This window comes from Nannospalax galili, unplaced genomic scaffold (assembly GCF_000622305.1).
Source record: "Nannospalax galili isolate Female #2095 unplaced genomic scaffold, S.galili_v1.0 scaffold290, whole genome shotgun sequence".
Taxonomy (NCBI): domain Eukaryota; kingdom Metazoa; phylum Chordata; class Mammalia; order Rodentia; family Spalacidae; genus Nannospalax; species Nannospalax galili.
The window spans coordinates 621,354-632,995 of record NW_008331486.1 but is presented as its reverse complement, the minus strand read 5'-3'; the positions used below and the strand labels follow the sequence as shown (position 1 = coordinate 632,995).

The following is an 11,642-nucleotide window of genomic DNA, read 5'->3' as shown; positions in this document are numbered from 1 at the left end:
TGGCTCAGTAGTATAATTTGATATCAGAAATGTGTTAAGGTTCCAAATAGCAGCAGCTTCCCCCCTCCCCAACAGGGACCTACAGACTCTGCTGAGAAGCATCCTGCCTTTCCTCTGATCTTTCCTCTGACCTCCAAAGATAGGATAAGCAGATTCTACCTGATAACCAGAGATTTTAGAAGCTGTTTTTCTCTTAAGAGGGAAAAAGTAAACACTTCCAGACCCTAATCCTACCTGCTTTTCCTGCTTCCCCCTCCCTGATTTCTCCCCCAAACATTCCCCTCTTCCACACCCTAAAGCCCCCATATATAAAGTCCCAGCTCACAACCCGTGAGCTGACATTTTCCCCTTCCCCGAGGGAAACGTGTCCCATGCGAAATAAAGCTGTATCCTGCTGAGAATTCCATCTGTGCCTCAGTGCCTGCCTCCTCCATGCACTCGCCGCTCGCTCTCTCCAACATTCCTACCTATCAAAATGGTGATATCAGCACTATTCTTTCTGCTCAGGATTTCTTGGAATATCTGAGGTCTTTTGTATTTCCAAATGAGGTTTAAGATTGCTTTTCTGTATTAAACTTCACCCACCCATGGCTCAAGGACCAGTGCCAAAGAGGGGTAGAAAGATTGTAAGAGCCAGGGTTGGTGCATGAATGTAAGGAAACAGAATTTTCCAGGCCCCTGGGAACTTGCTCATATGTACTTGCAGCAATGGGGACAGTATGCACAAGACCCATGCTGAATCAATCAGAAGTAGGGGAAGTAGGCAGCAGGACCCAAACTTTGCCAAAGAACTATTGGCAGCCGATTACTGCTGGAGGAGGGAGGACTGATCTTTAAGGGAGTGAGTCTATATAGGCTGACTAGACTTCAATGGATGAACTTTCACAGAGGGACATCTGGGTCCAAAAGCTTGACCAAATAGGCCTTAACATATATGACAGCACACATGAAATCTTGTGGGGGGCATGAGGAGTATGAATGGGGGGGAGAATCTAAATATAATTAAGATTTGTTATATGAAATGCACAAAAACTAAATAAAATGTACATTAAAAAAGATTGCCTTTCTGTTTTTGTGAAGAATGGCATTGGATATCTTTTTTTAAAATTTTATTATTTTTATTTTGTGTGTATGAGTGTATTGCCTGCATGTATGTGAGTGCACCTGTGTCATACAATGCCGCGGAGGTCAGAAGAGGGCTTCAGATTCCCCTGGAACTGGAGTTAAGGATGGTTTGTAGCTGCTATGTGGGTGCTGGGACTCGAACCCAGATCCTTTGCAAGAGCAGTCAGTGCTCTTAACCGCTGAACCATCTCTCCAGCCCTGGCATTGGATATCTTTTGAGTTTTGAAGATTTTAATACAGTCCAAATGAGGAGCTGTGCTTCATTTTAGCGCCTTCACTGCCAAATCAGCGGGCAGGACTCCTTCAGCCTCTCTACCTTCTCCTTGACTCTGATGATCAGGGTACAAAGAACCTTTTGTGCAAACTTTGAACTTCCGTGTTATCCTTGCTTTCCTTGATTTGGAACTGTGTTGCCTGGCTGTGAGCAGAATGTCCTTGGTTCCCTAAATTTTCCAAAGCGTGGTAACTGGGTGCTCAGAATTTGTGACAGCAGCCAATGTTCTCAAAGTGTAGAAAAAAGGAAGGGAATGGAAAAGAAGTACATGGCACTGGAATTTTGATTGGGAGTTCATTGAATCTGTAGATCGGTTTGGGGAAGACAGCCATTTCTAAACTCTGAATTTTTCTTCTTCTTTAAAAAACATGAACAGTGATTGGGTTTTCTCTAGGATCTATGACCTCTTCAGCCATGTGTATTTGTCTATGTATACAATGCCACCCATGAGTTCCTCCCATTGAGAGTGTTTTAATTCCAATTAGATAGCTGTTGATTACCTCCAAGATAAAAATGCCACTACTGTACCACTATAGTTTGTTGTGCCAGTCATTATTGTGGTCATTGGGCTTTAAAACTGGGGTTGGACCGTTCATTGATTTTCTCCCTTAACAGTTTGCATAGTACCCTCTAGAACTATGAGAGCTAGTCTTCAGGGAGGAGGTTTCAAGGTCAGTTCCAAGTCCTATGTCTGAAGCATGTCCTGTCTTCAGCAATAGGGTCTTACCTTCAAGTTCTGTGAGGTAAAATCAAGAGCTCTGGCAATAGCCTGTGTTATTTGGGGAGTCTCTTGGACTACCCTGACTGACAACTCAAAGGGAGGTTTCTTCTGTCTGGCACTGTGTTTCTTGTTATATAGCCTTCAAGTACAGACATGTACTGACGTTCAGATATTGTATGTGTGTTTTCTAGTATCCAGTCTCTGTCATATCTCTAGATGAGTGAAATTCCTTATTGTATGCTAAATATGGATCCTTATATTTATAGACAAGTATACCATTTATCACTCATCAAAGATGCTTCTTTCTGCAACAGAGGCTACTACAGAGTTCCACAACTGGTCACACACAGAGAAAATGTGTCAGATGGATCCCCAGCCCTACACATCTACAGTGGAATCTCTACACCTAAGGCTCATGGAACATAGTGGAATAGAGGGTAGAGAGAATAGTAATGCATCTCTCAACTCTCACCAGCAAAGCTTCCTCATACAACAGAGTGCAATGACCAAGGTGTGATGAATAAGAGACTGCAGGGTGTGTGTCCCTGTATAGGAGTCTTGTATTAAACTTCACCCACCCATGGTTCAGGGACCATTGCAGAAGAGGGGGTGGAAAGATTGTAAGAGCCAGGGTTGGTGCATGAACATAAGAAAACAGAATCTTCCAGGCCCCTGGGACTTGCTCACATGAACTTGCAGTAATGGTGGGAGCATGCACAAGACCCATGCAAATTCAACCCAGACAAAAACTCAGCATAGAACTGGGGAAATAGGCAAGAAACCCAAATCGTAGCCAAGGAATTATTGGCAGCTGATTACTGCTGAGTGAAGGAGTGTTGATCTTCTTTAAGGGAGTGACTCTAGATCTGACTAGACGCCAGCAGATGAACTTACATCAGAGGACATCTGGGCACATAAGCGTGACTGGATAGGGCTTAATATATATGACAGAAGGCATGAAATCTGGTGGGGGGCATGAAGGAGTACAGATGGGGGAGAAGGTCTAAATAGGATTAAGATTCGTTGTATGTAATACACAAAAATTCAATAAAAATATAAAAAAATCAACAGGTTTTCTTTTGATTTATTTATTTTTATTTTATGTGTATTAGTGTTTTATCTGCATATATGTAAATGCACCATATGCATGCAATTCCCAATGGAAGCCAGAAGAGGTCATTGGATCCCCTGGAACTGGGGTTGCCAATGGTCGTTAGCTGCTCTGTGGTTGCTGGGAATCAAGTAACCCTTGATCCTTTGTAAGAACAGTTAGTGCTCTTAACCACTGAGCCATTTGTCCATCCCTTAATATGAATTTTTCTAATATGTAAACATGGGAGATCTTTCCATCTTCTCACGTCTTCAAACTTTTAAAATTTATCTTTTCAGAAATTCATAAATGAATCCAATGCATTTTGTTCATATCTATCTCTCACTCCCTTCCTACCCCTCCTGGACCCTTCTCCATCTTCCCAACTCCATGTCCTCTTATTTTTTATTATAACCCACGGAGTTCAGTTAGTGCTGCCCATATCCACCAGAGCACTGGCAACCTACCAGGGGTCAAACTGATGAGAACTTACTTTTCTTCCTCTGGCAGCCATCAACTGCTAATATCTCCTTGGCTACCAGTGGGGCCTTGTGGGCCCCTTACCAACATTGTTAGAATATTGACTGACTTGATCTTGTGCAGGTCTTGGGCAGGCAACCCCTCAGCTGCTGTGAATTTGTATGTGTAATGACTCTGTCATCTTCAGAAGACACTGTATTGAAATAGTCCTTCCTGGCCTCTGGCTCCTACAACTTCTGCCCCCTTCTCTGTGGATAGTCTTTGAGCCTTGTGGGCAGGGCTTATGATATGGACATCCTATGTATGGCTGATCACTCCAAAGACATGTATTGTCTCTGAAGTTTGAGCAGTTGTATAGACCCAACTGTCTTTTATCTTAAAAAAACCCCCTCATATCTTGCTGGCAAAGACACCCACATGGAGAGTCAAAGATTGGAAAACAATGACCACACTGCATGCTCATTTGGCAACTTGACATGTTGACAATCCTTATCACTATTGTCTAGTTGATTTGAATATCAGGAAATGTATGTTTGGGTCTAGGATTTGGACAAAACTTTGTTTAAAGACATGTAGTAACCTCTCATGTCTGACAAAAAGATTATTTTTCTTTGACTAAGAGTCCAGTTTTAGCTAATATAGGGACTTAAGTGAATTGTACAGTGTAGTATAATAAGACCAGACCATGAACTAAGGCTATTTTATTATAGGAATTTCTTACCTGCAAGTGATGATATGGAAAAAATATACAGTACGAGGTAGGTCATGGGCAGAACAAATTATCAGATATCTGAGGTTTACCCAACTTGGGAAAAAATAGCTGGGGAAATATCTAGGAATTTGAGAAATTCTTTTTCTCAAGAACATGTCTTGATGGAATGAGAAGATTGAGCATCAGAAAAGGGTAAAAAGTGGTCAGAGGTGGGCAAAGATGAGTAAGAGTGAAGCACACTTGAGCCATTTCAGTTCGGGGGCATTTGGTTGGGAAGTAACACAAGATAGCAACATTAGTGTAAACTCTGAGCTAGAAAGACCATTTTCCATATTATCTCCAGCCAAGGTCTTTTATGCTTGGAGTCAAGACTGCAGCTGGTCTTGGTTTGTAGTTACCATCCATAGTGTCATTGTACTGCTCTGTTTTGGTCATCCCAACTTCAATGAAGTACATGTACTTACGTGGGTCTTTCAACATACTCCACGGCCGATCCTGAATTTCCTTCTTACGTGGGTCTACTTTATACCTGTTACATTGGTGACCAAGAATCAGAATATTCCTATTTGAATACCTCACATTCTGTTGTTCTATTCAGAAGAGTCAACATTGAAGTTAATTTGTTAGAGTTTTAAAATATTTCTTACTTCAAGGTTTATTCCATTAGAATATTAAGCCTCTAAGCTCTAACACATGGTAATAAAAAGAAAGAAGTAAAGGAGTGAGCCCTTTGTGCTGATCACCGTTTTGAGTAGGCTGTAGGGGAGAAGGTCCTACTTGGCTGTGAGAAGGGAAAGGTACCATGGAGAGGTCCCTGTGAGTACAGATTCTATAGCAAAACATTCAGGTTTGTGTGAAAGGAGGGCTGCTCAGTGACACTCAACATTTTCTTCTATTAATAATTATGTGCAATAAAAAGGTAAGAACCATTGAGAAGCATAAGAAGGAGTTGAGAGCGCCTTGAATGATTTGACTTCTTTCTAATACAGTATGTTGTCTCATTGAAAAATAATGCACCATGAGAAGGTGGGAAAATATTGAGTACTCAAAGGAATCCACAATAAGAATATTTTCATTCTACCACTAGCATAAAGAGGCCACCCTGAGGGAGGCATTTTGGTATAATAATATTCAAATAGAAAAATTTGGATATAAATATTCGCAAAGTTAAAAGATGAAGCATTGCCTGGGAATACCAGCAAAAAAGACAGCAAGGACATAACATTTTAACATATTTTTAACAATGATGAAATTCAATAATCTGTAGTATTTGGTTCTTGTTAGAGGGAAGATTGCTTCCTGTGCTCTGTTGCAACCATTCCAAGTACCATCCTCCAACACGGGGCACCTTCCTTCCCAGGGAATCCTACTTACCTGTGGTTCTGTCTTTCTGTGTTTCCTTCTGGAATTCAGATGGCTTTAGTAGAGGAAGACAGGGCCCATATTCAGTTGTACTCACTACACTGCATTTTCTCATAAAAGTGTAGCAAAAATAAGCATAAAAATAATACAGGAAGCTAATGACATGAAGTATTAACAGTGGTCTTTAAACGGAGAGAATGATGGGTGATCTTTCCACTTTCCAGCCCTTCATACTTTATATTCTTACTGTAAGCGCGTACATTATTTTGCAGTAGAGGCAAACACAATAATAGAGATGAAAAACTGAAGAATCAGTCTTTTCCAGATAAGGAACAATTATACACTGTCAGAGCCTTTAGATACCATCTCAGTTGGGTGATTTTGAACCAGTCTCCTGATCTCTCTGTACCTTGTTTCCTCTTCTAGAATTATTCTTTATCTTTTGTTTAAAAGACAGGCTCTCCCTGTAGTGCCAGTTGTCCTGGAGCTCACTATGTAGACAAATCCACCTGCCTCTGTCTCATGAGTGTTGAGACTGAAGGCATGTGTCACCATGCCTGACCTGATTCTTTCTCTGAATCTCAGGAAAAAGTACCTTTTCATCCTAATCCTGTGAATGAAGTGCTTACAGGGCTGGGGTTGGAAATAACCCTGAATCTCAGAGCTCTTGTTTTTAAATTTGCTTATTTTTATTTTTTCTTTTACTTTTCTTAAGTGAATTTTTACAGAGAACTCTTAAAAAGAACCTAAAAATAAATTTACCGTCTGATCTGGTTATACCACTCCTTGGCATACCCCCAAAGGACCCATTCTACTGCAGAGACACTTGCACAGCCATGTTTGTTGCTGCTCTTTTCACAATAGCATTTCTTTTTAATGGGTGAAATCTCTTAGTTATAGATGGGAGTAATTGGATTTTATCCTCAATCTTAGGTACTATCAGACAGCATGACTTTGGTCATCACCACCCTCTGCTTTAGGTTGGCAGGCTTCAGACTGCTTTTGCCCTTGACTTCAGGTCTGTGGCCTCAATTCTCACAGCTTTTACTGTAGCAAGCTTGTATTATGCTGTCATGGTGGCACAGTCCTGTAATTCTAGCACTCAAGAGGACTGTAAGTTCAGGGCCAGTCTCAGCTACACAGTGAGTTCCAGGCAGCCTTGGATACTAGGCAAGACCCTGTTTCAGACAACCCAGACAACAAAGACCATAACAAATCAAAGACCAGACCCCCAAACTCCATATTTGTAAGTCATTTCTCTGTCTTCTTTTCGAAGATTTCAAAAAGTATACTTTCACTTTCTCAAGGGCTTGGAAAAATTTAAATGCAATTATAAAGAATAGTGGTGGATCTTTCAGGCTATGAGGTGGGGTAGAATCCTAAATTTGATGGATGTTTGTTCCAAGTTGCAAAACCACCTTCTGTCATTAAGAAATGAGTTTAGTTTTTCCTTTGGTAAAGCCAATTAACAAACTTAGATTAATTCTGTTCTTCCTTTCAACTCAGCACTTCAAAATCTTCCTGACATAATTTTGTGGGCTCAAGTTCTGACTGCATTATCATACAAAGCTACTAAATAACCTTGCATAATGTCTTCCTTGTCTACTTAAATTTACTTGGTGTAATTTTTGCCTTGAAGTCTTATAGGGATTCCTGGACCTTCCCTCTCTCCAGGCCATGACTTGATCCTTGATGAATTAGTCCTAGCCCAGTCTAGCCATATTAAGCAGTTCTCACTGGCTAAACTTGTTTGTGAGGCTAAGCATCCATTGTGCTTTAGATTTGAGTCCTTCAAAAAATTGTGATAGAAGACCTGGGCTTCTATTTTGAAGTATCTTCTACATAGTACAGTGTTTCCCCAAGTAAAACAGTCTCCACAAAGCTCCCTTCATGTCCTTGTTCCTCAAGCTGTAGATAAAGGGATTCAACATAGGAGTGACCATTGTATAAACAATAGATGCTACTATTCCAGTATTTGCTGAGTAGGAAGATGATGGCTGGAAATACACAAGAAAGACAGTCCCATAGAAAAGAGTGATGACTGTCAGATGAGAGCCACAGGTGGAGAAGACTTTGTGCTTCCCCCCAGCAGAGGGGATCCTGAGGATGGTGTGCATGATGTGGCCATAAGAGACCAGAACGCAGGTGAGAGGGACCACACCTGAGAGGGCAGCTTCGGCAAACATCATGAGCTGAAAGGTACGGGTGTCTGAGCAGGCGAGCTTGAGGAGTGGGAGAAGATCACAGAAAAAGTGTGGGATGGAATGGGACCCACAGAAGGAGACTCGCGCCATCTGGAGTGTGAGGGAAAAGGCCAGGATGTTGGAGCAGAGCCAGGATGTGGCTACCAGCAGCAGGCATCGTTGGGGACCCATGATTGTGGCGTAGTGTAGAGGAAGGCAGATGGCCACATAGCGATCATAGGCCATCACAGCCAGCAGGAAGTCATCCAGCAGGGCCAATGCCATGAAGAAGTACATCTGCAGAAGGCACCCTGTGTGTGAGATGGTGTGATTCTGTGTGTGGATGTTGGTCAGCACCTTGGGGACAATGGTGCAGGTGAAGCAGGTGTCAATGAAGGACAGGTTGGCCAGGAAGAAGTACATGGGTGTGTGGAGGTGGTGGTCAGAGCCAATGGCCAGGATGATGAGCAGATTCCCCAGCAGAGTGACCAGGTACATGCTCAGGAAGATCCCGAACAGGAGAGGCTTTTGCTCTGGATGTTCAGAGAAGCCCAGCATCAGGAAGTCAGAGTTGATGGTTTGGTTTCTAGTTTCCTTCTGAGACAGAGAAATTAGCAAGGAGTTATAGTTAAATAGGCTAGACTTTAAAAATTACAGAGTCCAAGGATTTTGCTATTTCTTTGTTCTTAAGGAAGCCAGTGAAAATGATGCAACTTTCCATTTGCAAATATGTATAAACATGAGGACTGTGAGCTGTTATAAGGAGGCATTGGGATAAGAATGTAGTTTATCTTCTCATTACTGTATTATGTCAAGGTCTTTCCATAGATTTTCTGAAATAGACTGAATTGGCATTCTTAATACAACCCTTTAACCTTGGTTCCCTTATAAAAGCCCCTCACACAACAATTTCAACCTCATTAACCCCATTGCCTTATTTTAGAGTTCATTTTGAGATAATCTGTTTCTAAAATTTAGTAAATAAACCAGAGGTATTCCATCCCCTCTGTATCTTAAGGAAAACAGGATACAAAATAATTTCTTCTTAGAGAAGCTGAGACTTGGGCATAGCTTGCCTGCCCTAGCCCCTGACCATTATAGTGAGTTAAATTGACTGTGAGAAGGCAGCAAACTGAAAAGAACATTATCATAAACACATACAGTTTTTATCCCATCCTCAACCTCTCCATCAATACCTTTCATTTTAGGATTGGGGCACCATGGATTCTGGAGAAAAATCCTTTTGGTCCTTATTCTCAGGCTGACCTTGGTCAGTTTTTTTTATTTTTCAAACTTCTCTGAATCTTTTCTTCATTTTTTTTCGTCTCAATGTACATTTTTATTGAGCTTTTGTCCAAGTCATATAATAGATCTTAATCAAATTTAGAAACCCTCCCCCACCTACACCCCCTGTAACCTCCCCCCCCACAGGATTTCATGCATTCTTTCATAAATGTTAAGGCCTATTGCGTCAAGTTTGTGTACCCAGATGTCCCTCTGTGTGAGTTCACCCCCTGAAGTCTATCTAGAGTCTCTCTCTTAAAGAAGACCCATTCTCCCTTACCTAACAGTAATCAGCTGCCAATAGTTCCTTGGCTGAGGTTGGGGCCTGCTGCCCATTTCTTTCTTCACATGTACCACGGGCAACTTTTCCACAGAATTTAAAAAATGTTATTGAGGAAATAGGTATGAAAAGCACTGGAGGGCAGGGATCACTGTCAAGATTAGTAATCCTTGGTGAACTGGGAGCCTGAGACACAAGGCAATGGGAACATTGGATGATGTGCTTCCCAGTTCTGTTCCTCACTTGCCTTTTGTGTTTTGGGAACTATTTACCCTATAAGTTATAATTTTAACCCTACCTGAGAGGTTTGTTGAGGAGCCCAAGTGCTGGGGTCATCTGAAATTTCTTCATGAATCATCATGTGCAACCCAAAGGAGATAGTTCAGCGTTCCTGCTTGATGGTGCAAAGGAATAAACAAAGTGAACATTTAGTGTCAGTGGGTGCTAATGTCATGTGTGTTTAGTGCAGTGATTAAAATAAATATCTCCTTTGCCATGTGACAGGATTTCCCCATTCTTCGTATGATTCTGAGAAAGTTATAACCTCTTTTTACTTCTTTTTACAAATCTGTTTAGGTAGGATAATAATACAGTAGTACAGAGCATTATGAAGACTGAATTCAATAATAATTTAAAATATTTAGAATAGCTGGGTGTGATAGCTCACACCTTTAGTCCCAGCAGAGGCAGATCTATGTGAGTTCGTGGCCAGCCTGGTCTACAAGGTGAGTTCCAGGCCAGCTGGGGCTACAGGGTAACCCTGTGTCAAAAAGACCAAAAAATAAAAAATTAGAATAAATCTGATACATAGAAAGTGCACAGTAAATATCATTATAATTATTGCTGTTTGCAATAAAAGAGGATGTTTGTTCTTATTGTAGTATGAAGGGAACAAAATAGTATAAAGAGAAGAGATTGAGCAACATAGAGTTAACTGGACAAGTTGCTTTGGAAGGTCACAAGCAAGTTGGTGGAATGCCATGAAGTTCCTTGCACATAAGGAACTGTGTGGAGGTGTCACCAGCACACTGACTGACATACAACCTTTATCTTGAGCTTGTTATTCCAAAGCCCAGACTGTCCTTGAAGATAGTCAGTAGCCATAGCAGGAGTTTGTACCTACATAGTAGTGGGGAAAAGTAGCTGGGAAAAACGTTGGTGTCCTGTGAGAAACTGCACACCCTGCTTCTGCTTCGCACGCTGTAATTGTTTTGCAAGGCCAATAAAAGGAAAAGCAAAAGGGCACTCGGGGCTCTCGCCCTGGAGGTGCTGAGCCCCTGCTGTCTTTGAAACACACATTCTCAGGTCTGTGGCCACTTTCAGGTCTAAACATCAACAGTTGTGTCCTTGTTACTGCCTAAAAATTGGATTTATACATTGTGAGTTGTCACTACTAAGTGAGAATCACGGACACCACCCTTCTCACCCATCACTTTTGAATTGTTATGATTCTCAGACTAATCCATGGAAAAACATTCATTTTTTTGGCATGTGGAAATCATGTATCAACTTGGTCAAATAGCTTGATCATAAAACTGTTTTCTAGCGGTCAATATAATTTCATAAGAGACCATATGTATAGCTAAAGGCTACATAGCAAGCAACAATGCCAGACAGGCGATACCTCCTTCTGAGTTGTTGGCCACGTGGCCAAAGAGATTCCCAGATACTAACCCAGCATAGAACTGGGAAAATAAACAGCAGACCCCAATGTTATCTAAAGGAATATTGACAACTGATTGCTGCTAGATGAGGAACAGCTGACCTTCCTAAAACAAAGGCCTCAAGGTAGGCTGAGTAGATTCACCAGAAGGGCAAATAGTGGGGAATGGCTGGGGTGCTGACAACACAGCAGACAGCAGCAGGGATATCAGAGTATAAGGGATCTAGTTGGGGGAGGGAGGATATGGGAGGGTGCTATCTGGGAAGTGGTATATAGTTGAATAAGATGGTTTGGGATGTCCTGTGTGATATACACACACAAAAAAAATCAGTAAATTTTTAAAAATGAATTATATTTGAGGAGGAAGCATAAAAATTTATGTCATGTTAATTAGTAGAGGTGATAAACATTACCACTGAAATCTACCCAATGACTTTATAGACATACACAGGTGCCAAGGATCCAAGT

General features: G+C 41.4%; 1 protein-coding gene across 1 annotated transcript; it reads right to left on the bottom strand.

Moving 5' to 3' along the window:
• Positions 1–7,602: 7,602 nt before the first annotated feature.
• Positions 7,603–8,538, bottom strand: LOC103728239 (olfactory receptor-like protein OLF4). Its single transcript, XM_008826330.1, has one exon. It carries the CDS (start codon positions 8,503–8,505, stop codon positions 7,603–7,605), a length of 903 nt encoding a protein of 300 aa, XP_008824552.1. The 5' UTR covers positions 8,506–8,538.
• Between the last annotated feature and the right edge of the window lie 3,104 nt (positions 8,539–11,642).